At 39.6% G+C, this 27,862-nt stretch overlaps 1 protein-coding gene across 2 annotated transcripts in view; it reads left to right on the top strand.

The window, feature by feature from the left end:
* The window catches only part of LOC121884139 (microtubule-associated serine/threonine-protein kinase 1-like), a 50,288-nt gene that overhangs the window by 12,999 nt on the left and 9,427 nt on the right, over positions 1 to 27,862 (top strand). For both annotated transcript variants that reach the window (XM_042392789.1, XM_042392790.1), the window contains exons 3-13: positions 16,171 to 16,265; positions 17,841 to 17,916; positions 19,791 to 19,863; positions 22,326 to 22,486; positions 22,846 to 22,921; positions 23,720 to 23,929; positions 24,924 to 25,025; positions 25,942 to 26,074; positions 26,164 to 26,231; positions 26,730 to 26,806; positions 26,970 to 27,178. In XM_042392789.1, coding sequence (XP_042248723.1) covers positions 16,171 to 16,265; positions 17,841 to 17,916; positions 19,791 to 19,863; positions 22,326 to 22,486; positions 22,846 to 22,921; positions 23,720 to 23,929; positions 24,924 to 25,025; positions 25,942 to 26,074; positions 26,164 to 26,231; positions 26,730 to 26,806; positions 26,970 to 27,178 — 1,280 coding nt within the window. The remainder of the gene's footprint in view (positions 1 to 16,170; positions 16,266 to 17,840; positions 17,917 to 19,790; positions 19,864 to 22,325; positions 22,487 to 22,845; positions 22,922 to 23,719; positions 23,930 to 24,923; positions 25,026 to 25,941; positions 26,075 to 26,163; positions 26,232 to 26,729; positions 26,807 to 26,969; positions 27,179 to 27,862) is intronic.

Genomic DNA, 27,862 nt, shown 5'->3' on the forward strand with positions numbered 1-27,862 from the left:
TTCTAAATCCCCTCTCTTGCTTCTCTCTCTATCTCCGTCTTACACATTTGGGAGTTTGTCTGGTTATTAGTTTATTTATTAGTGTATTAGCAATCTGCCTTAGCCAAGTCACAAGCAATACAAAAGTAGAAAATAAACTACAGAACCAGACACATAGTGGTAAATATAAATACAGTAAAACACACACACACACACACATACATACACACACACACACACACACACACACACACATACACAGTAAATTAGACAGCAAAATTAAAGGTAAATTTGACATTTTTGGAAATACGCTTAATCGCATTGTGGTGGAGACTTAGATGAGAAGATCGATACCTTTCTCATGTCTGCATGCTAAATATGAAGCTACAACCGGCAGCCAGTTAGCTTAGCTTAGCATAAAGACTGAAAACAGGGGGACACAGTTAGCCTGGTTCTGTCCAAACATGACAAAATCTGCCTACAATCACCTCTAAAGTTCACTAATTAACATGTTATATCTCGTTTATTTTATTCGTACAAATACCAAAGTGCAAAAACGTCAACTCGCTTTTTTATGGGGGAGGGAGGCCAACCAGCAGATATTCCAGGAAAGTACTGCTCAGAGAGGGAAATAGTCCAGCACGCAATATTAGTTTTCCTAGGATGGTGAAGTCCTGACCCGCCCTACTTTGCCTCTGATAGGCTTACCCTGATATGCTTACCCTAACGCTAACCAATCTCACTCCTCATGCCTACACCTAACCAACCCAACACACAAAGGCAACGAGTACTAGCCAATTAGAGACAGAGTAGGGCGGGTCTTGACTTTGCCCTCCTAGGAAAAAAAAATTGGCGCTCAGCACATAACCAGTCCTTATGCTAAGCTTAGCTAACTGGCTGCTGACTGTAGCTTCATGTTTATGGTACAGACATAAGAGTGGTATCGATCTTCTCATCTAACTCTCGACAAGAAAGCAATTACGTCAATTTTACAGTCAAATTTTTCCTTTAACATAACAAAGTAAATCAAGCATTAAAGCAACAACACTGTGGATATATTTAAAAAAAACAAGAGTGAACAAAATGACAGTAAAGTAGTATTAAATCAGACAAATAGCACGTTAATAAGGCGTTTAAGATGCTTCATTATAATCTCTTTGCTCCATTGAGTAAGTGTCAATCTGTTTGTGTGTGTGTGGTCACAGCCCACTACCTCTGTCTCCACTGTCTTTTTTTGTCCCCATCTCCATCTCCCTGACCTATCCATCTTATACACTGCCCCCTCATCCTGAGTCATCATGGGTAATCAAACATGAAATGAGGCCGCAGACCAACTCTGTTTGTGTGCGGGCCGTGTTCTCCTATCCATCTCACTGTTGTCTTTTACTTTATTTCCCATTTTTATCATCATTCGCCTCCCTCTCTCTCTTTCTTTCTCTCTCTCCCTCTCGAGACATTTTGCATTTGGATTCAGTCTGTCTCTGTCTCCTTCGCATCACATCCCGTCTCCCTCTGTAGGACACTATGAGCCACCATTTATTATAGATGAGCTCAGTGGAGTTGGCCTCACATTCAATCTGCCTACTGCATCCATTCATGGGTAAACACAGCATACCCATTCAGTGTGTGTGTGTGTGTGTGTGTGTGTGTGTGCTTAGCATACAGCGTCATTGGCTTTTTTGGATCTTTGATTCCATTCAACATCTTTTCTACAGTTATGTAACAGTCCACATGACCTTGTCGTCTTTCTTCAGTCTCTGCTGAGATAAATTAACCTCCCTTTACCTCCTCTTCCTTCATTCACGATGTCCGTAGCCTGCAGTAAAAGCTTTTAACTCCCTGTCAGGTTCTCTCAGTGCACAGACACTGAGAGCACAGAAGAAAAAAGAGGAAAACACAAAACACAAGTACAAATAAGTCACAAAATTACACTCTGTACCATGGCATGTTAGCCTTGAGAAAATGACCCACAGTGTCCTGCCGCCTTTTGTTATTCCTCTATAAAAGACAGACCCACCCTACCTCCCTCCATCCCTCCCTCTCTGTTGCTCTCTCTCTCTCTCTCTCCCTCTCTCTCTCTCTCTGTCTCTCTCTCTCTGTGCTTTGGTTCTCTGCCACACTTGCCCAGACACACAGACACCAGCGCACATCCAAAGGTTGTGGGAGCTATGCGTTGCATTGCGATGACATTTTTCCAGAGACCTTCTGCTTTCTGACTGCTCTGCCTCACCGCTCAGCTGCTGTTGCTGCTGCTGTTGCTCAGAGCTACACCCAGATACCCAACGAGCAACATGTTCCGACGCACTAAAAGGTACAAGAGGCAGCGTGGTGATGATTCGGTCTGTGATGTGGGGTGTGGTAGGACATCCTTCTAATTCTTTTCCTTCATTTATTTGCTCTGCTGCTCAATCTTTTCTGTATGTGAGTCTACAGTGCCTGCAGTATACAATACAAACAGGCTGGCATTGACAGTGTGAGGGTGTGAGGTCACTGTTGGCACGTGTGCATGTGTGTCTAACTTGGTTTTAGATTTCTGCTGTGTTCTGCTGAGTGTGTATGTTGAGAGTCTTAGTCATTGCTTCTCAAAGGCTGATTTACAGAATACTGTGACCGTCATACTAAAGGTCTGGTAGGTTATGCAAGTCAGCTCCAGCAAAGGATGCAACATGAAAACTTGCAAAAGTTGTATGATGATGCATTTATAGTATGCTACTTAAAGGACCAGTGTGTAGGATTTAGGGGGATCTATTGGCAGAAATGGAATATAATATTCATAGTTATGTTTTCATTAATTTATAATCACCTGAAACTAAGAATTGTTGTGTTTTCGTAACCTTAGAATGACCTCTTTATATCTACATAGGGAGCGGGTCCTCTTCCACAGAGCCCGCCATGTTGCACCGCCATGTTTCTACAGTATCTCAGAATGGACAACCAAACACTGACACTGACTAGAGAAGGCCTTTAAATTTTTCGCAAGTTTTGTGGCCACCGTAGGTTGTCCTACATGCTTGGAAGGGGAGGGTGAGGGGGGTATTCAGTTGGTCACAATCTGCAACCTCATCACTAGATGCCACTAAATCCTACACACTGGTCCTTTAAGTGATATTCATCCAAATCATTATAGTGTTAAACCCTTTCATGTTTCTCGCAGCATGAATTGTAATAATTTTAGTGATCTCTTGATTTTTCCACTCCCATTGCATTTGTCCAATACTTTAATTTATGACCAAAAACTAATGACGCTAATAACACGCTGAACTAAGACGGTGAACATGGTAGACATTATACCTGCTAAATATCACCATGTTAAGATTGTGAGCATGTTACCTTTAGCATGCTAACATAAGCGCACTGTGGCTTAGTGCAGCCTGACAGCTGCTAGCATGGCTGTATCACTGTTGTGATAGTTTAAATTGGGATTTGTATTGATTTGTAAAATAATACATGTGTATGTTCTAAGAGACAAATGATTTCACATTTTATGCAGATTCCACTTTTATTTCACATACTGTGGTATTTCTTGTTATGAAGGACAACCTTCATCTTATGGCATACACGATCTAGCTAACAGTTAACACATTTACAGGAACTATTGTCATACATTATATCGAACAACAACATGTAAATATATACAGAAATAAACAACTGAACAACACAAGTTTAGTAAAACACTTGAGATTGAGATTCATAGTTTATTTACCACTATATCTTTGACCCTGGTTATGCTTTTGTTCACCCTGATGTGAATGTAATGTTAAATAATTGAAAAGGGGCATCAGTGACTCATCATAGTGACATAGTTTATAGTTACAGCCGACCTGCCAGTAGACTGATTCACTGTCTGAAGTGATCAATGAATGATTACACGAGCCAAATATGAGTCAGACAGATGTTTTACATCAGTCTGATTCACCAATACTGAGAAATGTTTTTCTGTTGAAGGATGAGGTGGGTTATTTGGAGTAAGTATTTAACATGCTGAAGTTTTCTTGTGCAAGACATTGAATCTCTACGAGCTATAGCTGCATTTTACTGTGAACAACCGCCAGTGAACAGAGAATTTTCCTGTAGGGATCAATAAAATCACATGATCGCAAATCATAAATCACGATATCACATTTCATAGATTAATAATATAAGCGCTATTTTCTTTTGTACTTAATTGATACTTTTAATCACTCTGATGTCAACACCCAGAAAATTTGAGCTGACATTAACGCACCGGGGGTTTTCTCCTTAGCGGCAGCACTAGTGGATGTCATGCTGAGTCTCTCAGAGTGACTTCATTCTCCCCTGCTGATCGGGAATTAAACCGGCTTCTATTACAGCAGAGACTCTCGCTATGGCACACCTGAGCCCAGACACACAGGCAGACAGATGGAAATAACGCAGAAGTCTCACCCTGTTTCATGCCTGCTCAACCTCAAGAAGAATTGCTTTAAAAATCCTGAAATGTATATGAAATGAAGAGAGAATAATGTATAGAGAATAAGCTAAATGCCTAAAAATGTATACAGTAAATGTGTGTAGCTGCAAAGTACTGGAAAGTTTAGCTCAGCTACTACAAGACAACAAGCCAAGGAAGGAAAATTACAGCCTGGAAAGACAGAAGAACAGGGAAATGATTAGGATGAAAGTGAATAAGGTGGAAAAAGAGGGCGGTTGTGCAAGAGGTGAAAGAAGGAGAGGCTGAGATGGAGCGCAGGGCCCTGGGGTGATATCTGTGTCTGCTCTTCCATTAGGGACTAGCTCACTAAGGTTACGTGAGCATTCAAGACACGCATACTGGCTTTTACTGCCTCGCTCTCACTCTTTCTGTCTTTCTTTCTGTTTTTCTTCTTTGATCTATCTCTCTTTCACTTATTTTCTGTTTTCCCTCGTCCTTTCTTTCATGCACTCTTTCATGTAGTCTTCTGCATGTCACGGTCAAGTGAGACAAGATCTGGGCATCACATCACTTAATCATGAGGCTATGTACTTCAGCATAAGGGTAAATATGAAAATAGTCCTAACAGCGTCTACGTTAGGACTAAAGCTGTTAAGTATAGTCAATCGACAGAAATTTAATTGCCAACTATTTTTATAATTGATTAATCATTTTGAGTAATTTTTTAAGGAGAAATTTTACAATTCTCTGGTTGCAGCTTCTTAAATGTGAATATTTTCTGGTTTCTTTAGTCCTCAGTGATAGTAAACTGAATATCTTTGGGTTGTGGACTGTTGGTCGGGACAAAACAAGACATGATAGGTTGCATCTTGGGCTTTGGGAAACAGTGATCATCATTTTTTAATCATTTTCTGACATTTTAAGGACCAATCCATTAATCCAAAAATATCGACAGATTAATCAATAATGAAAATAATCTTTAGTTGCAGCTCTAGTTTGAACAAAATAACAGTCTGATCTTTCATTTTTCCTTGTAATACTTATAATGTTGAGACTAACTAGCTCAACATTGCAGTACGAGAATAATGCTGACTTTTTGACATGCAACTTCTCTCTCAGTATTTTAGCCCCTTCCAAGCGTGTAGAAGAACCTATGGTGGCTGTGAAACTCATGAAAAATGCGAAAGGCCCTCTCTAGAGCCAGCGTTTGGTTTGTCCATTCTGGGCTACTGTAGAAACATGGCGGTGCAACATGGCGGGCTACGTAGAAGAGGACCTGCTCCCTATGTAGATATAAAGAGCTCATTCTAAGGTAACGAAAACACAATGACTCTTATTTTCAGGTGATTATGCACTAATTAAAACATACTCGTGAATATTATATTCCATTTCTGCCAAGTCCGTTCTGCTAGATGCCACTAAATTCTACACACTGCACCTTTAATACGAGTCAGCTGGAAACATTAAAAAGTCAGCCAAAGTCTGTTTTTCTATCAACTCAGTTAGCTAGCTAGTGTAAAATGATTTGATGATTTATTTTTGTGAAGATTTGTTTTGTAGATGATCTTTTTTTGGTATTGGTTGTTGGGGTGTTTTATATGATTTGATTGATGTGGTCCTACTATTTCCAACGAACATTAAAGTACACACGTTTCTCTGTTGAAGCTGTCCCTGTTCTTTTACCTACCCACAACCCAAAATCAGATTTAATCAATGTAATAGTTAATGCTAACATGCACCAGCATTACACTGCTGGCAGCGGTGGGATTCGAACCCATCCCTCTGTAATTTCAGCCAACAAAATTGTAAACTGTAAAAAATTGGAAATGTGCCATCCAAGAATGGAAAGCTTGGTTGGTTGGCTGGATGCTAAAGGAAAGTGGGTGACTAGAATATAGATGAAATAAGTGGAGAGAATAAATATTTTGTGTGTTTGTTAACTCAAGTGCTTCGGTGCGGGTCCTGTGAGGCAGACAGCACACACACACACACACACACACACACACACACACACACACAGACAATAATCACACCCAGTTTAATACCTGCACATACACACAACCACACAACTCTCACACACATACATCCTCTCAACACACACAATCATATCCTCGCCCTTTGCTCATAAACTCTCCTCTGTAACTAAATACGCCATTCCACTTCACTTAACCAATTATGTGCAAACCAAAGGAGGTCACTGGGAGGCCAAGACACCTGAGTCAGACTGTAGAGTCTCTCCGTCTAAGTGCTGTAGCTTTCCCCAAGAGGAACCCAGAGTTCAATACACACCAGGTGCTACATCTCCCATTAGTTCCTGATTTCAGTAAAGGGCACCGTCTTTCCTCTCCTCTTAGAGTAATGGTACTCTTATTCTCTTTGATCCTCGTTCTCCTCCACTGTCTCAGGGATTCTCGAACAGGAGAACACTTTTAAGGACATGGGCTTCTTGACAGGGCTAAATTTACCTGTGCTTGATAGATATTGCTACTGTCAGCTGCTCTGTAACTCCCCAGACTGAATATTTAAGCGTATTACAGGTTTAAAAAGAAACAAACAAATGAGAAAATAGAGTGTTTCATCCCGCCTGAGAGGCTTTGAAGTTCTGTCAGGAATGTTTGGGACCCCAGACAGCTGAGGAAACTGAGGGAAAGAGGCACAAGGAAGGGTCAACGTGTCTGTTTGCCTTTTATCCTGGCCATTGTGTATTAAGCCAGGCGATGATTTTGACATTTAACACAATGCTCGGTGCAGTTGAGTGAAGATCTGATGGAGCTGAGTAAGGACAGTGTTGTGCCTCAGGCTGTCATCGTGACCATTTTATCTTATGTCCTTGCCTTTTACTGCTGCTCATATGACCCAGTGGACAATATTATTAGATTTACTTAGAGACTTGGACTGGTCACTAAACAATATATACTGTCCATATACTGTACATACTCCACTCTATGTGCTGTTTTAAATTTAGCTTAAATATTATACCCCAGCTCTAGCGCTGAAATGATAAATTGCTCTTAATCATTGTTGATTAATTGTAAAAGTTGTTTTTTTAAGGAAAAATGCCAAACATTCTCTTGTCCCACCTTCTGAAATGTGAGGATTTGCTGCTTTTCTCTGTTTTATATAATTGTAAATTGACTGTTTGCTAAACACCTCCCACAGACAGTGATTGCCCAACTTAACAACTGTAATAAGACACAGCAGGCCTGTAAAGGTTTAAGATACCGGGCATTTATAGAGTTTGGAAGATGGTGTCTTTTTTCCTTGCCTCTCAAAAAATAAGCAGCCGAGCAAAAATTTGATGAATGGATTAAACCATTTGTTTTTGCTGCAATCATTAGCAAATTACCAGCTAACTATCTAACCACCAACAGTAGTAACAAAGAATTACTTCATCTTTTTTCTTCCTTATCCTTTATTTAAATGTGACAAAAGTGTGTCATAAAATCATTACTACATCATTAGCTAACTAAATTAGTTTGTGGGGTTACAGGTTACTTTAAAAAAAAGCCCAGCTCACAACTACCACATCCACTGTGTAGTATTTTCTCATTGCGAGGAAACCGGTCTTGGATGCAGAGCTTCAGGTATCGTTAGCATCTCTGTCCTGCTTCTCATTGTGTTTGGTCAAACACCAGTCTGATTTTAAATTTTTCCTTTACAAACTTAACAAAATTAAAAAGTCACCAGAAGTCTGGATTTTTAACCAATGAGTGGAGCTAACGTTAGCTTAATTATCTAAAATCTGATCAAATCTGCCAGCGACAGTTGTCATTTTAGCCAGCAAATTCAACAATTGCTGATTAGAAATGAGAAAGCTGCTTTTGTCTGAAATCAAGGACCTATTGTTTTAAAAATGTCTAATATTTATGAGAGGCAAATCTGCCTCTGTTATTGTTGTAAACTGCATATATACCATGCAAGAATGGGTTTTAGATTGTTGGTTGGACAAAACAAGACATCTGAAGATGTCAGTTTGGGCTCTTGGAAATTGTGACAGGTCCTTTTTACTATTTGACATATTATAGACTAAATGATCATTAATCATGTAACAATCATTAAATTGAGAAAATAATATTACAATAATTGTTAGTTGCAGCCAGCCAAAGCATCCTTTTCTCACATTTATATTTATATTATGAGAACATCTTCCAGATGTTATAATATCTGCACATACATTTGTTCTGTATATGCATATAATGCACATTTTATACCTAAAGCACAACTGCAAGCACATATGTTGTTCTTTCCATTTCACTGCCCTTATGCATGATCTTTTGTTAGAACCTGTCATTTGGTTCAGTTGTTTGTTTGTATGCTATGCTGGTTTTCCTATTTTTTTTTCTTGATAGTTATTGTTTTGATGGTGAGTTCATTCTCCGCCTCTGCACCCGCTATCTCCACTTAAAAAAGCACCTATTTCTGTCTTTTCCTGTCTCATATTGTAGTTCTGTCCTCGCACTCGCTGTTTGATGACTATTCTGTGATCACAGTAATTGCAATACAAATGTAAATATAATTGATTTAGAACACCTGCTTTGATTTGAAGGAGGACGGTGTGACAGAGAGAGGTTCACAGGAATTTTAATATTAGTCATTTTAGGGTAGTATACAGGCTACTGCTGATTGCAAGGATGAAACCTGTGACATTTTGACCAATGTCACTCTGTCCATGACCCAGTTTGTTCTTTTACACTACTGTATCACTAGTTTCCTTCACCTGATGCTGGTGATTTCACATGACATCACCATTAAAAGGATATATTGCGCATCTGTCTTCTTTCTCTGTCTCTCCTTCTCTCTCCTTTCAATCCCCCCTCAAACAGTGAACTTGAGTGACTCCTGTAACAAGCAGTATTTCTCTTCTTTCTCTGTGGTCCCTGGTCGGCGTTATCAGAGCCTCCTTGCCGCACACTGCGTAGCAACAAGCCATCACATGACCACAACCCCCCCCCCCCCCCCAGGGCTGTAGATGGCAACTAAATTTCTTCAGGTTTTTGTTCCTGAAATAAAGTGCTCAAGTCTTTTCATGCTGTTACAAAACTTTAGATATGTATACAGTAAAAGAAAACAGGGCTGATGCACGCTCCATTTTTTTAAACAAAAAAATAAAATTAAAAACTGTGAATACTTGATATTTTTTAATTTAAGGTGGTGCAACAACACCTCTATTTTCTTCCACCTTCCACTCTCTTTAACCCCCTCCCTGAATGATCCCTTTCATTTCACCCAACATATCCCATGCAGTGATTTATTCACCTTTATCATTTCTATCTCTGGTCATCTCATTAATTCCCTGCTCTCTGCATGCTGTGGCAGTAAACAAGCCAATCTTCCCCCTCTGCCTCTTTCGTTCTCCGTCCTTTCTCTTTGAAGCACTTTAGCTTTTTCACTTTCTTATTCTATTGTTTTGCTCCAATCCCTCCTTCATGCCTCAGATATATCACCTACACCTCTTTTTGACTTTGTAAATCATGGCTACATTGGTGAAGTCTCATATGAAGGGGCAGTTTGGTTTGATCAATATTAATAGTCCACGTCCCTCCTGCTGTTAAGTAGAGGGAGGAGTATGAACATGCAGAGGATGAAGGCTCCTATTTGTCTGGCTTTGTTCAAGCATTGGCAGCCTCTATGTCATCTGCTCACGCTTACACACCCAGCGCACAATACTCATGTGGTCTGTTTATGTGTGTGTGTGTGTGTGTGTGTGTGTGTGTGTGTGTGTGTGTGTGTGTGTGTAATGGTGAAAAAACTGGGTCATGTTTACCTTGCTCCTGTGTGGGTGATGAGCACCACTGGGAACGCTTTCAACCTGCATCTCATTTTTCCTTGTTTTGTTTTCCAGTTGCTTTCTTCTTCTCTCCCTGAAAAAAAGAACATTTGCTTCCCCTCATCTTGCTTTCATATTGTGATCACAGGCTAACACTCCTATCTCTCTGTACATCTCCTTCCTTGCCGCAGTCTCTGCACCTCCATCCCTCTCTCCAGCCCTCAGCAACAGCCAGTACAACCCAGATTTACTGAGTGCAATGGAGTGCATCTCTCCCTCCCACCTCCCTCTTGATCTTGAATGACCATCGAACGAGGAATGGGCCCCAAGCAACTGCTCTGAAATTTGGACTCTGCATCAGCAGCATTGCATTGTAGGCTTGCTGGATTTGTAGAGTAAATACACGCCAGTTAGTGTCTACATGTTTACACATAGCTCTAAATACTGACATGCAAGCTGTACAGGAAAATTCAAGGCCAAGAACTGAGTGTTTTTGTGTGTTTACAGCCAGGCTCCATTGATTTCCTGCAGCACTGAGAATCCATTAACCAAGAATAGTCCTGCTGCTCGGTTTGCCTTTGTTTTTGTCTCTGTGTCTTTCCCTTTAGTCTGCAGAAGCAGTTATTGAAGTGATGAAAGCCAGTGAAACCATGTTGAACCTCACACACTGAGTATACATGCACACACACTCACTGAGATGATTGGTATCACTGCTGCGTCAGTACCAGTTTGTCCCAGGGAAAAAAGGTTTAAGGTTAGAGTCCAACGCCAGGATATAATTGATCCAGTTTAGAAAGTGTGAAATGACACAATAGCAGTTATCTGACTTGGGCATTAAATCCAACCTATTGGCAGATGTGATCAATATCCATAAAGCTAGTTATAGATTTGATCGATCAGGACATCCTGTGTGCAGTTAAAATAATGAAAACATATAGATGAGATGGTGCTTCCTCAGTTTTGTGAACTTATGGTAATATTTTAGATGTGAATATGAAATGGAGCTACGTGCTGTATACATTCCTTCATTGGATAGCAGAGACACATGCTCAATTAGGTGGTATTAGCTCCAGATGGGCAGGAGGGCGACTGAAAAAGCCAGGTGGGATTGGCGGCTGGCAATACTCCAACAGCCAATCAACTGTCAGCTGTCTGCTGGTGGGATGGGAGCTCTGAGTCTTCTTTCTTTTCTCTGATCATGTTAACAGTGAAGACCTTATTTTTTAAAAACCTCCACAATTTAGAATGTAGACAAATATGAATACATTTTTCGAATATGAAGAGATAATGCGTTCACAAATTGCCACGAATGTCACAACACTTCTCGCATTTTCAAGATGCAGATTTGCCAAAATTTACATGAACAAATAGGCTATAGATTAAAAACACAAAGTAGTAGATGGTTTCAAGTTCAATATTCCGACATTTGATGAGGTTGATCCTCAATAACGTCAGTTTCAGTTTTCATCAGATGAGTTTTGCAGTGCAGGACAAGGCTGATAGCCTGGCATCTTGCACAACTTGACCTTGACAGAAGACAAGAAGTGACGAGGTGAAGTTAGGGATTATCTCCAAAGTGCATGCAAAATGGCCAAGAGAGCTTTTGAAATGTTGTCAATAGCTTCAGACCAACTTCAGACCAACTATACGGTCATACTGGCACAATTTTTGTTTTAGACTCAATTTCGACTTTGGTCTTTATTTAAGATAGGGCTCAAATACAAATCATGTTTTATTATTTGATTAATAATAATAATAGTAAACTGTGTGTGTCCATCTACATCTGTGAGAACAGCATGGGGTTTGAAGAAGAGAGATTTGTACAAGTGAAGCCGCAGTGTGATCTGTTTTTAATGTTTTTAAATTCAGTTGAAATTCTTCTGTCTAACCAGCATGGTCTGTTTTTTCAACAAAGCATTATTGTCTAATATTAGTAATTTTGTTCATTTTTATTAGTAGTTTTGTGTCATAAAATCTCCTCAGTTGCTGAATAAATTATTCTCATCCAAATATGAAGTAGACACTGTCTATTTCTATAAATGTGTTGCTGTCTCCTTCTCTACCCTTCTGTCTCTGTGCATCTTCACTTCACTGTGTTGATCCCATCTCAGTCAGCTCACGTCTTTGCACTGCAAGTGTCAGTGAAGGTGTGAGTGTGTGTGTGTGTGTGTGTGTGAGTAGGGGTGGTGCATCCTGCTCACATGTGAACCCATGTGACTGGGGCTGAAAGGGGAGAGAGGGGAAACTAACCGTTCTCTTCATCTGACAGTGCAGATGAGATGGTGTTGTTTGCATTTTGTTTGTTCTCTGCTCTTTGTTGTTTTTATTTGTATTTATTTATGCCTCTCACTGCCTTGGAAACCAGAGCACATTGTGACGCACACATTTGAAAAGCCTTCTGGAACACTTAAACCTACCACAAATATATGAGCAACAATGACAGGCTTTGAATAAGCCAATTACATTTGCAGAGATACGGGAAGCTATTGATGACATCCCCTCTTGGAAAGCTGCTGGCCCCGATGGCTTTCCCCTAGAACTATACAAAGTATTCAAAGACATTCTCTCTCCACTCATCAAAAAACTCATCAAAAAACTGTCTGAATCAACACAGACAGCTGCCATTTCCTTAATACCAAAGCCAGATAAAAACCCAGAGGAACCTTCCTCATACAGATTTAGTTTGCAGTGTGTGGAAAATAAAATATTGGCCAAGCTTTTAGCTAAGAGATTAGACCCTATCATACCCACCATCACTGGGCCTGATCAAACAGGATTTGTGCAAGGTTGTCATTCCTTATTGGGGGTCATTCAATATGCTAAAAACAAACTTCTACATTCTATGGTGGTCTCTTTAGATGCTGAGAAAGCGTTCGACCGAATCGAATGGAAATACATTTTTAATGTTTTGAGGTGTTTCCCTCTGGCCAATATATTTATAAATTGGGTGAAATTACTGTGTACTTTTCCACAAGCAATGGTTATAGCTAATGGTTTCACATCACCCTGGTTCACTCTTGGGCGTGGCACTTGTCAAGGTTGTCCACTGTCCCCACTTTTGTTTTCCATTGCCATTGAACCACTGAAGACACCCATATGTGAACAGTATTAACAGTGGGAAAAGGGAGCATATAATATAGTGTATCCAGATGATATACTGCTATTTCTCTGCTACCCTAAACAATCAATTCCAGCTGTGCTAGAAACAATCAATGAATTTACTCTCTGGCTATAAGATCAATGTGGGTAAGTCTACAGCTCTACCACTGGGAGGTGGCAGAGAACGAAATAACAGCATAACATCTCCATTTAATTTGTCCAACAATGGCTTTAAATATCTGGGGATCCATATCTCCTACCAAAAGGAGGATCCATCTGGGTAAGATGAATTTGTCTCCTCTTTTTAAAAAGGTTAAATTGGATTTACTTAGATGGTTGTCTCTTCCAATTTCCTGGCTGGGACAGATTGCTGTTATTAAAATGAATATACTCCCTAGAATTTTGTATCCTATGCAAATGACATCTAATACCATCCAAAATAGCTTTTTTAAAGATCTGCATAGGATCGCGCCTAAGTTTATTTGGAAAAATTGACCTCCTAAAATGAGATTGGAGAAACTCCAACTACCAGTGGTAAATGGACGTCTTGCAGTACCAAACTTTTAATATTATCATTGGTCAATACAATTGAAAAACATATCAGAATAGGTGGCTCAAGACCCTAAATCAATATGGTTAGACCTTGAATCGCAAGGATGTAGCTTGCTCTCATTATCAAGTGTATCTTCTATTTTCAAGTTGGCGGAGGACTAAACCGGAGTCTCTGGTCTCTGGTACACATGCTCTGTGGGTGCCCTTCAGCTCTGGCAAACCAATCATTACTAGTTGACGTAAAACACAGCATTACCGGTGTGCCAGTGCAAGAATGTCGGCATAGACGCCAGATTAAAAACTCCAGTATACTGCAAAACAGGGAGATTGATAGACTTAATCATCATTGTGTGAACTCATTTGGCAAGGTCTTGAATAACAGATGTTCATTTATATGTAAAAGTCCCGCACTCCAGCTTTAAATAATCTTAAACAATTACCAGTTATTAGGGACAACTTTATTGTGAGTAACATTCTTAGTACATGGAATAGTGTAAAGAAGGTATTTACTATCACCAGAAGATACTCTTTTTATTGTTGATAATCCCAACTATTCCTTCTTGTGTTGACCCTGGTTTTAAAGAGTGGAACACATTTTGAATCCACGTGATAAATGATTTCTATGAAGGTGGAACTATGAAATCATTGAACTACACTTTTTCAGATTTTACAATTTTTTTAAAATTCAGTACCACAATATAAAGAAGGTCATGGCCCAGAGCAGAGTGAGGCACTCATTCATCCAGTCTGCCTGCAGAAGACGAAAAAAAAAATAGCTACATTTACCATAAACTGTTCTCTTTAAGTAATATTAGTACTCTCAGCAGCAGGCAATCATGGGAACAGGATCTTAAATATTCAATCACTGATCACCAATGGAAAACAATCATGTTAAACAGCAAAAGAGTATCAATTACAAATCCCAGGAAATTCAGTTTAAGATTATACATAAATTACAAACCACCCCATATTGCAGTTGGCTTTAATGTTCTACAACCTCTCCCATTGGAAAAGCTCACACATGTTCATGACATGAATGGGTTTTTCTCTGTCTGGAGCCCTGTTATAGATTTTATTGGAGAGGACTATGCTGAAATCATATTAAAAAGTTTTGCAACTCTGGGATCCAAGTGATCCTCAAAGGGTGAAGTCCACATGTTCATTAACATTTCATTGTTATTGTAGTTATATATGAGGATGGAGGATGATGTTGTTTACATCTAGTATTTGTGTTGTGTACCATTCTTTTTTTGAGAGTAACATTAAGTGCGCAACCTGTGACTGAAAATAAAATGATTGAATGAATGAATGAAAAGCCTTCTGGTTAAATTGTGCTGCGTGTGGCGTGAGTATTCTAACAAAATTAAGGGTCTCTTGAATACAAAAAGCTCGCTCAATTCACTGCTTAATGGTGTGTGAATTAGATACAGTGATATAATGTGCAGCATGAATGTGTGTGGAGTCCACAGGCAGATTTGAAGTGACTCAGTGTGGTAGTGACTGCTATTAAGCAACCCAAACATAATTAACTGAGGTCATGGAAAAGTGGAGGGGTTTTCAGGGAAAAGCTAATGTTTCTGCAATATTGTTTTCTGGCTCCAACATCCATTTTTTATGATTCTCATCTCTATCGTTTCTTTTCTCCCTTGCTTGCTGTTGTTCCACCCCACTCTCCCCACATTTCTTATCTTGGCTGAGAGGAGGCAGACAGGGATGAATGACTGAGGAAATTGAATTCTCTTTATCGCGGTTGTGCTCCTGCATTGAGCCGTGCATTTGCACGTCTGCTTCTCTTGCACATATACATGCAGCTGTGCACAGATACTGTAGCCAAACACAACTCTGCTTGCAATATCCTCTTGTGTACATTTCAATTCAATTCAATTCAGTTCAATTCAAAGGGGCTTTATTGGCATGAAGGTGTCAAGATCAATGTTGCTAAAGCATCAAAGTACAATTTGTCCAAATATTTGGACAATACACAATAACTGTAATATGAACATAAACACAACATTAAGATTGATATATATTAATTATATATGTATATATACAGCAGTGGTGAATGAAGTATTCAAATTCTTTGCTTAAGTAAAAGTACCAATACAACAATGTAAAAATACTCCATTACAAGTGAAAGTCCTGCATGACAAATCCTACTTAAGTACCACATATTTTGTTTTCTTTTGGTTGCCATGATTTTTGTGTCATCCTTTTTTGATTGCCAGTTTGTGGTCACTGAGCCTGTACTTGGTTGGAATCTGTCTCTGCTTTGTATCTCTGACAGCAGAGAGATATTCTGCCAATTCATAATCTCTTTTTAGGGCCAGATAGCATTTTAATCTACTTTGGTTTCTTCTTTCCAATGTTCTATTTTTCTCTACAGTTGTCGTACAAGCAACAGGAAAAGTCTGATCCTGACCACCACCTCTCCTACGCTGCCACGCCCACACTCCCCTCTGCCTCTCCCTGGACACCTCGGTATGTACGGTAATACATCACACCTCAGCTATGAGCTTGGCTTTTTCCATTTGTTGGTGCCAGGGAAGTTAAATTATTAATCACTTGGACTCCCAACTTGTGCATTAAAGAAAGAAAGAGTTGAGAAGTTTCAACTCTTGTGGGACCTGAGCACATTTATCTGGTGTCTTAAAGTTGCCTTGTAATGATCAATATATATTTTTTAAACCATTGGATTGTGAATAATCATTTTCCTGACTTTTGTCAAATGTATATTTTTCTGGCCCATCTGTTTTCCTTCAGAATAACAACCAGTTTAAAATGTTAACGTGTTTATCAGGTTATTTTTACTGGAATGGACTGAATAATCAAAATCTCACCAGTTAAAGAAATAGTTTCATATTCTGGGACATACAATAGGGTTAGACAAGAAGATTGATACCACTCTCATGTCTGTATGATGTTGAAGATACAGTCAGTAATGTTTAGTGAGTAAGTAGTAAGTAAAGTTGATTTAATATAGCACCTTTCACAGAGCAAGGATGCAAAGTGTTTTGCAAGAGTAAAATTGTTTAAGAAATAAGACTATAAAAATAGTATAAGATATAATAAAAGAAACAAAGCAGCTGGTTAGCCTAACTTAGCATAACGACTGGAAACGGGGGAAAAAGCTAGCCTGGTTCTGTCAAATGGTAACAAAATCTGCCTAGTAGTTAACATATTAACATACTATATCTTGTTTGTTTAATCTGTATAAAAATGAAGTTTAAAAATGACTTATTGTGGTCTTACAGGGTTAGCAATCAGCGTAGTCTCCAGGATGTTTCTGCGTCCAGCCAAGAAATAGTCAACTCTGTAAAATCACAACGTGTCATCTTTACACTTTGGTATTTTTAGGCTAGCCGTTCAATTCCTATACTGTAGTTAACTCAATACTGCTGGATATAAAATAGAGTTGGTGCAAATAGTTGGCTCTTTCTTAAGTGTCTTTAGCTAAAGCATTCCATTGACTCATTTTTGAGCTGGTTTTGAAAATGACCAGGACTTGAGTAAGGTGCTCATAGGTGGGTTGCCTCCTACTTTCTGATCCCAAAACTGTGGAGACTGATAGAAGAAGAGGTTATGTAGATTGTGCAGTTTTTTTTACTTTGACTGCTCCCTTAAATTTACTGATTGAATTCATTCATCTATGAAGAAGCCTCAAATCAAATTTCACACCCACATTATTGTCCACAGAACAAGGCAGGATGAATGAAAAGTGCAGACTATAACGCATTTATCAGTCTAAAAATCAATGATAGGCCTTAATGATTTGGGAAAGAAAATCTAAATCAATTTCACACTTTGAACTTATCCCCTCAAACCTTACCCAATGATTATGAATAGTCACGTTGCCCTATTGAACCACAGACTCAGACGAGTTGGCCTTAGTGCTACACTTTTCAGGGAAAAGAGGAAAACATGGTAAGAAATTGTAAACTGTCTTTGGTTTTCCTGTGCTCATAATTAGAATAAAATGGCTTGATTACTGTATGTCACACCACTATCTTCCTCTCTTGTGTCTCATTCTGTGTACCTGTGTTATTGTCCCACCAGGAAGCAGCCCTCTGGACAGCCCACGAAACTTCTCCCCCAGCAACCCGGCGCACTTCTCGTTTGCCTCCTCCAGAAGGTCACTACTTTATGGCACTACATATATTGAGTGTGATTACACATATTAACTTTCGCTTATGTCTGTGCTAGAGATGTGACAGGGACAGAAAGTGAGACAGAAGAGGTAAGACACAGTCAGAAGTCAAGTCAGCGTGAGGCAAAGGGAGGGGAGGAGCTGGAAGAAGAGAGCATCAGAGAACAGAAGAAGTTTGCATCTGTTGTTGTGCGAGATCTCGCACATCCTGGGGAGCAGGGAGCCTCTCGCTGCACTCGCAGATTCTCGCAGCGTAACAGGCTGACTCATGTATGACAGGGCCAAGCCATTACATTGGCAGTTCCACTGTGTTTATTCACGCTACTCTAGTGAGGAGTCAAGAGGGTCGTGTGTGTCGGTGTGTGTATGGCCATGAATGTGTGAATCTGTTCACATTAATGTGTTTTTACATGTGAGTTTATATTAGAAGGTTTAATATAATATATATTAATTATGTTTGTACATTCATACACTGTATTAAAGTATGTGTCCTCATACTATTGTGTATGTTTGGTCAGGGCCTGTTTTTTGTGGTTCAGGCCAAAACCCCTCAATTCCAATTAAGTGGAATCTTAATGCTGCAGCATACAATAGTGTACAATGGTGTACTTCAAACTTCACAGCAACAGTTTGGGTGAGGTCGTTTTCTGTTTCAAAATGACAATACACCCGCGCACAAAGCCAAGCCCATAAAGAAATGGTGTTGCCAGTTTGGTGCGGAAGACCTTGACTGGCCTGTACAGAGCCCTGGCCTCTAGCCTATTCAACACCTTTGAGATGAACTGGAACAGTGACTGTGAGCCAGATCTTATCACCCAACATCAGTGGTCACTAATGTTGTTGCAGCTGAATGGGAGCAAATCCCTGCTGCTGGGTTCAGAAATTTTGTGGAAATCCTGAAAGGAAAAGAGTGGAAGCTGTTATGGCAGCAGATCAATACATTCGTAAATGGGAGTAATTTTCAAGTCAATATAGAAAATAGTGGACGCACACAAATGGACCATGATGTTTGTGTATGTCAGAACAGTGTTTGTGTATTGTTGCTTACTTATAAATCCTTATTTGAAAAGAAAATTGGAATGTGAATGATTTATGATTTTTTTATTTTAGGAATTGTTCTCAAAAAAAGTGAGATCTTCTGGGTAATGTTAAAATAACAGGAAGCAAAAATTATATTATGTTGCTGAAGCCCTAAGATTGTATTTAAGAGAAGCCAAAGTGAGTGTAATAGTGTAAGCTTTAAAAGAATGGTCTGGTCGTAGTATTAACAAGAGCGAGGCTTCGCTCTCAAGCCTTCCATAGGCAGAGATGTATGTGAAGAGGGCCAATTAGATTTACCTCTTCTCAGTCAGACACTGTGCTGGGACTGGAGGCTCTGGGAGCCTGGTGCTCCTGTAAATCCTCTGTCCTCATTTATCAGATCTGTCTGCCTGCCTGTCACTGTGCGATTGAGGCACACAGAGGCACAATGAATCTGAGTCCCTTTGCTGTCCTCACTAAGGAAGGCTCCCGGTACAAACCTGATGTGATATAAGTCACTGACCCTCTGAATATTTTTTTATATATATATATATATTTTTTTTTTTGTGCCACTGAAATTGAGATGGGTCCAAGTAGCATGTGAGATTAGGTTGTCAGGGTTTTGTCTTACAGGCACATTTATTATTTCACAGGCAGCAAAAATAGCCATAGGTGGGGTATAGTGATTCATTTCAGCTCAATAAAATATTTTTTAGTCTGTGGAATATTAAAAATAGAAACGCAATACAGCCAAGCTAATATGATCTGGATATTATAGGAAATGAATGAATGTATAGTATATACTAACATATTATGGTTACATATTTTCTTCTCTGCAGAGCGGATGGGCGCCGCTGGTCTTTAGCATCTTTGCCCTCTTCTGGGTATGGTACAAACACTCCCAGCTCAACAGTAAGTAACTTAATTTCCTTCTCATCACCTAAATCAGTTAATCCCAAGCAGGGCACCCCAGAGTAACAATATAGTTAGCTAAAAGTAAACGGCTAAACAATAATAAGCTAAAAGTAACAAATAAACAGTTGGAAAAGTTGAAATAGTTAACTAAAATAACAAACAGTTGCAATTGTTAGCTTAAAGAGAGTTAATGAGTGAACACGTGAAGTATAGTTAGTGAAAAGTAATGGCTAAATGATAGCAACAACTAGCTAAAATATAACAAATAGTTGGCTAAAAGTAATGGATAAATGGTTGGAACATCCATTGGCAGCAACTCTAATTGGTAGTAGTACAAATGCAAACTTGTAACTACCTCTAATTTTATATAATTAATAGTGTTAAATAACATACAGGTTATAATTAATTCCATGGTGACTGGTGGTGTCAGGAAACACTGACATAAATAACTGAAACTGGCACAGATGTAAGCTCTAGAGCCTGCTTTTGCATCTTTTGACAGATTCTTACCATGCTAAGACTCAATTTTACTCCATTGTCATTCTTTAGCATATTGTTTAGAGTTCATACAAAGCTTCATCATCAGTCTTCAAATCATTCACTTAAAACACACAATACATTTCAACGTTGTCCATCTCCACCATGGTCTCCACTTCTCTGTAGTGCCTTTTAGTGTGTCTTGTTGCGTAACAATAACGTCAGAGGCCTGGTTCCTACTCTCCATCTGGCTTTAGATGGAGGGTTAGATGGATGGATGGAGGAGTAGAGGAGGGGAAAATGATGAGTGCCAGGCCAGTGGGATGAGAGGGATATGAGAAACGTGGCATAAAGAGGAGACGCTGCTATGAGATAGATCACACTTTGTTCCACAGTAATTTCACCATGGCCTAAATATATCCAGATACTATCATTAGAAACAGGATATTTCATTGAAATTAATGCTTAGACTTTTATGCTTTTATGAATCAGGCTGAGCTGTGGTGCCCAGTGCTTCCTTCAACTCCCTGAACAGATAACTTTCTGCTCCTGAATTTCCTGTTTCGTTTAAAGTAATAATCTAAAACATTTTCACACAACGAATTCTATCACTGAATGACACCATGGTTTCATGTATGTTGAATTTACCAGCAAAACCTTCACTTGCGAACAAATCTCACAGATTCTTACCTTAATGCCTTAATACCTCATTAATCATTTTGTTGCTGTGAGTCTGTGCACTAAATATGAGACTGCTAAGTAGACAGTTAGCTTAGCACAAAGACACAGCTAACCCATAACCCCCTGTAAAACTGTAAGGTGTTGTTTTTACACTCTAACAAATGAGATTAGTTAGCTTGTCAAGCTAAGCCAATCAGCTGCCAGCTTTATATGTACTGTACAACCATGAGGTTGGCCTCAATCTTCTTATTTAACTCTCAGCAAAAAAAAGTGAATAAGCGTATTCCCCAAAATGTATTCTTTCAGTTGTAACCACACTAAAGTCGCCTCTGCTTGACCTTCTGAAACTGAGCACAGGCCATACTGTGAACATGGGAGACATGTCACCCTCATTTTTCATTTCTAAAATCTATCCTAACAATGTCCTCTGTTCAGCTGTCATAATCCAGGTGAACTATGAGTTTAAAGATAAATCCCTCATCCAAAATCCAAGGAATAGATGTCACAGTGCTGGTGATGCTTTCAGGGAAAAACGGTGCAAAAACACTAAAAAATATGCTAACAAAGCATCTAACAGATCAGCACTTCCTGATACACTTTCTTACCAAGAAAGTGGATAGAGATATTGATAGGCAGAACAACTTAAATACAGTGCAGAGCCTTGACATGCATGAAACAGACAAGGAAAAATGGAGTTTCCATCCACCCTTTTAAGTCTGACTGTTTTCAATTAGTCTGTCACCTGTGATGGATCAGTGATCGATCTCTCAGTTAGCAAAGTGAGTGAGGAGGTCCATGTGTCATTGCTTTGATGAAGGCAAATTAGGTGATGAGATTTGATGTGTGTGTGTATGTGTGTGTGTGTGTGTGAGAGAGAGAGAGTGTGTGTGTGTGTGTGTGTGTGTGTGTGTGTGTGTGTGTGTGTGAGAGAGAGAGAGAGAGTGTGTGTGTGTGTGTTGTATTTTGGGGAAGTCCACAAGAAATGACAACTGTAGTGTACAAAATACTGTGATAATTAACTCTCAGAGATGATGTAATATATTAGTTGCTTCACTTATCATCTTACAGTCAGAGGCAGATAAATAAGGGGGACAGTTGCTGTTATAAGCAGTTGGTCATATTTTGTTCTCATGAATTTTCTGGCACTTTCTCTTTCTGATCCTTCCAACTTTCACTTCAACCACTCTAATATTCTTGTTTCTCCTCCTCTCCCCGTCCTCGTCTGCTTCCTCTTCCTCCTCCACCCTGTGCTCTCACCTCCCCTCCTCTTCCTCTTCCTCCTCTCTCGCTACGTTTACCAGTCGTCAAGCTCCTCTCAGGAGCGGCTGCACCAGCTGCCCTTTCAGCCCACCATGGATGAGCTCCACTTCTTATCCAAGCACTTTGGCAGCACTGAGAGCATCACAGATGATGATGGGGGCCGCTGCTCTCCCCACATGCGCCCACGCTCCCGCAGTCTCAGGTCAGCAGCAGCACCCATGAGATTAAACAGCAGCTTCAGCTGCCCAAAAACACTATCCTCTTTTAAAGCAGATTTACAGGGGTTGCCCCTGGTTGATCTTGTTATTGCTTTTATATAACCTCCTGTTGAAATTTCCTTTTAATGATGTTCTCGATTTCATTTTCTATGTCATTCTCTTTTTATTTTAAAGTAGTAACTTTCTATTTTGTATTGTTTTTTTAAGCATTTATCTAATCTTAAGCAATTTCAGACATGTTCCTTACTGAACCTAATATATAGAACTGATTTCAGTCCAGTGTTTTGGGTGGAAAAGCCAAAATCATTTTGACTGTTCCATTTCTTTCTCTTTTACCTTCCAGCCCAGGACGCTCCTCCTCCTGCTATGATAATGAGATAGTCATGATGAACCATGTGTACAAGGAACGCTTTCCAAAGGTGGGACACACACACACACACACACACACACACACACACACACACATACAAAGCTGCTTCATGATAGATATCATTGTATGTCATAAAAATATGCAAGTCTACAGAGCATTAAATCAATCTTTCAATCCACAAAAATTAATCTAATCCCATAAACTATTACGGCTAATCCCATAAAGTCAGATCTGAAAAGGGAAATGATTTATGATTAAATATGTTCAGAGATTTGTGTAAATGATGGTTTGATATCATGCATCTAAAATAGGTTTGGGAGCTGCTAAACCATAGCAAACAAGATTACATGACACTGTGACACATTTCACCCTGTCGGAGAAAATATTACGTTTATTCACTGCATTTATAAAAGCCACAGCTATGAACGGTGAAACAAAAGTGATTTCTTCTTTTCCTCATTTTTCTCCCTTTCACTCTCTTGGCGGGCTGAGGTTGGTATCAAAAGGAAATGGGCTGAAAGCTTCTACAGTGATAAAAATCTAGCCTTAGGAAATTGGGCACTATATTTTGGAGTTCATCCGAGGTAAAAGCTCTTTGGGCTTGTTCTGACACAAGTCAAATGGAAAAGAATTACATTCAATGGAAGTGTAAACCAGCACAGCCACACTGTCTGGGTCATGAATTAAATAACTTTCTGAACTTTCTGTCTTATACTTCTGAGTCTTTGAAAGAAATTCAATCTTTTCTAAACCTAATCTCTGCAACTGCACTCTATTCTCACCATTTTCTCCTGCACATCTTTTCTCTTTGACCTTACATATTGGTCCTGTCATCTCATGCCATCAGGCCACAGCACAGATGGAGGAGAGGCTGGCTGAGTTCATCCAGGCTTACTCTCCTGAAAATGTTCTTCCTCTGGCTGACGGAGTCCTCAGCTTCATCCACCACCAGATCGCAGAGTTGGCCAGAGACTGCCTGACCAAAGCCTGCGAGGGCCTCATCACGTCTGTCTACTTCTTTGAGCTGCAGGAGAATCTGGAGAAGCTGCTTCATAATGTGAGTGAAAAAGCTGTTTTCAGCCGAAAAAGCTCTGATAAAAAACTATTTACACGACCTGCCCAGCACCAAACAGCAGACAGACAAAGTTAGCGACTAGCTAGTGAACATAGTTGAACATAGTTGAACATAGTTGGCAAAGCTAAAGAGCTCAAATATATGATATATTGTATGTGATGTATATGATATGATTGATGATAAAATATGTCAAAGTCAAATATGTTTGAATTAAAAACTTTGCTAATTTTATTATTATTTAGGCAAAGTTCTTTTCAAAGTTTTGAAAAATATGATTATATCTCAAAGTAAGGTATTGAAACTGCATCATTCAGGTATTGATATGGAAACTCAGGTATCCACAAGTAAGAAAAAATGTGTAATGATACCCAGCCCTAATTTGCATAACACTATAGTTTTGGTTTTAATTTCATTTGTAAAGAGCATGTGTTAGACGACAACTATAAAATGAATCATAACCAAAGCAGACACAGAGACAAATACATTTATCTTCTGCTAGTTTGGATATGAAGCCGTGGAAGGTTATTGATGGATAGATTCAGCTCAAACCTTCTAATTTCATTCAAATGTTTGATGCCTTTGGTGAGAGATAAGATTGAAACAGCTGCAGTAAATTGAGGCTAATTGTGTTTGTGATTTGCCAGAGCAGATAACGGGTATCAGGGAGTTTCATCAACAACGCCATTTTGACGGCTTGATGAGATCGCTGTGATTTCTCTTGGTAGCATGATTTTAGTTTGATTGTATCTGCTGTGATCAGATATTCTTTTATCTCACAGCTTTCTGAATGCTTGTTCAGCCTTTGTCACTTTGCCTTTCTGTTTCTCTTTGAACTGACCGAATGTGTCAGTATGGTAGTGCTCTGTCTGTGTATTACTTTTGTATGGCTTTTATAATATTTTATAAATGTTAACATATATCTTCATGTATTATCTCTCTACCTCTCTGTCTGCATGTATGTGTCCCTCTCTGCCAGGCCTGGGAGCGTTCAGAGAGCTCTGAAGTAGCCTTCGTCACAGAGTTGGTGAAGAAGCTCCTCATCATCATCTCTCGACCTGCCAGGCTTCTGGAGTGTCTTGTAAGATAACACAAATAAACAGTCTTTATCCATCATTAACAAAACTCTGCTGGGATGTTCACAATCCTCATCCAGCCCCACTTTCATCACAAATCATTTCACAGTTCATATCCCTCTTGTGACTTAAGACAAATTGATTTTCTTTAAATAAACATGAGAACAGATACTGATTTGTTAGCCCATTATAAACATTTAAGCACTCCGATGTATTACACAGCAGGGGGAGAAAATCAAAACAAGCAAACACTAAACTCTTAAGTATAAAAAGCTGGTCCAGTCTGTCTAGATGGTGAAGACATTTGCATTTAGATTAAATTTTGCTCTGCCACAGTACTACTAATACCAGGCAGCGGGCCCCTGCTGCTCAGCTGCCTTCTAGTTGGACTCAGACAGACTGTGACCATGGTGTCATTTAAAGCTGGAGGATGCCTACGTTTGTGTGTATGTGTGTGTGTGTGTGTGTGTGTGTGTGTGTGTGTGTGTGTCTGGGTAACCCAGTGTGACTGTGTTTCATAACTGTATATCAATCTTGTGTCCCCCTCGATGAGTCATGCCACACTGACGCAGTTTTTTTGATTATGACCGACAGCTGAAACAGTGACACGGAGAATTGATTCATCAATCTAATTCCACCCTCATTTTCTGCATGTCACTGCATTTGGATTACAGTGTGTCGTTATCCATTGCACATTTTTTTTGACATTGTTACCAGGTTTGGCTCAGCAGCTAGTGCTCCCCAAATTGCATCAGTGGTACGATGGATATAACCCTCCTCTGCAATACAACATGTCGGGTTCAATCCCAAGTGGCGTTGTCTTCCAGAAACAATTCCTGGAACAACTGCTAGGGTCAGTCGGGGTGATTCTACAGGGATATAGTCACCTGAAGATGAATGTGTTGACACTTTGCTTTCCAGGAGTTTAACCCTGAGGAGTTCTACCATCTGCTGGAGGCAGCGGAGGACCACGCCAAGGAGGGTCATTTGATGAAAACTGACATTCCTCGTTACATCATCAGCCAGCTTGGACTGACCAGAGACCCTATTGAAGGTGAGAGACAGAAACTATGTGCAACACACAGATTTAACTATCTGGAAAATAAATTAACTTTCAGCTGATTTACATGTGTTTGTCATCAGAGATGGTAAACCTCGATAGTTATGACAGCGAGGGACCGCTAACACCTGAAACTGATGACTCGACAGAGGTGAGATTCAAGATCATCTGCAATCTGGTCATTTCTTCAGTGCTCCTCACATTCATCCGCCCTTTTCCTTCCTTTGACAGCATGAGCTCCTTGTTGCTCTCATTGGAAATGTCTGCTTCATCTGCTAATGACTTGGCATACATGCTTTTATCCATTTAATTTAGCTACAATATGCTGAAGCACAAAAACAGGATACCCCTCTCCTTGAATCTGTGAGCCATCCTTCTAACATTAGGCATGCCTCCAACTTCCAAAATTAAGCTAAGTAGATAAACATAGAGGAGAGGGAGGGGGTACAGAGCAGAACAGAAGCTGCTTTACACTTATCAGTACAGACAATTTGAATCTAAACAGCCTCTCCCTGCTGAGATGTGTATCACCAAAGATAGAGTGAATTGTTTCGCACCTGTTAAGAGATTAAGTTATTAATGTATGCATAAGCAATTTTGTTTGTCTTTGATCATGTTTAATCACGGTATTGTGATCTTTGATTCATAGGGTAAGATCAGAGCAATCAAACCACCAGGGGAAGCAGACTTCCAGACCATCAAGCTGATCAGTAACGGAGCATACGGGTGAGTGCAGCATTAGGACGTCCTGTTTACTCCACTAATGACCATGTGTTGACATGCAAGTGACTCATTTTTACATCTGTTAGTGAGGCATGGACACTAATAGATTTTACAAGCAACACAGAGGCCAGAAAGTGAAAATAATGTGTGCCTCTGTTTGTACCAGCGCTGTGTATCTGGTCCGCCACCTGGAGACACGTCAGCGTTTTGCCATGAAGAAGATTAACAAACAGAACCTGATCCTGAGGAACCAGATCCAGCAGGCCTTTGTGGAGAGAGACATCCTTACCTTTGCAGAGAATCCCTTCGTCGTCTCCATGTTCTGTTCCTTTGAAACCCGTCGGCACCTCTGCATGGTCATGGAGTACGTTGAAGGTGAGAATATGGATATAAATCCATACTACATACCAGTTCTAACAGGTTTTGAGTCTGTAGTGTATTCAAACTGGAAAAGTGCCAACATTAGGTATAACCAAACTAGAACGTATGCATACAATCAATCTAAATACTAAAAAAAAAAAAAAAAAAAAAAAGATTTTTGTGTGTGCTGTTGACACACACTATTCTCCCACAGTGCAATGCACAATTGAAATGGAGGAGCCAATCAAAGAGTGTTTTAAATAATTGTGGGTGGTAGTGAAACAGTTCCAGAAAGATCTTGGAAAACAAAAAATAAGTATTAATCTTTGCACAGTTTATTTGGCAGTGGCAGTTTGATAGATGTCTGATGTCACATGTATCATTTACATGCTAACATTTGCTAATTACCACTAAACACAAACTACAGCCGAGGCTGATGGGACAAATGAAAATTTTGACCTGATGGTGATGCTGGATGAGAAGTCAGGGGATTCATCAAAGTTACTTCAGTTAATCCTGGAGGGGACATGAACGTCTGTACAAAATGTCATGTCAATCCATCTAATAGTTGTTGACATATTTCAGTCTGGACCAAAGTTAGTGACTGACAAGTACATCTATGTTATAATAGGCCTACGTCATTGGTACTTGAATGATCTGAGCCTTTGCATAAGCTGTTCATATGTTTTTATATTCAGT

This window comes from Thunnus maccoyii, chromosome 18 (assembly GCF_910596095.1).
Source record: "Thunnus maccoyii chromosome 18, fThuMac1.1, whole genome shotgun sequence".
In the NCBI taxonomy this organism is placed as follows: domain Eukaryota; kingdom Metazoa; phylum Chordata; class Actinopteri; order Scombriformes; family Scombridae; genus Thunnus; species Thunnus maccoyii.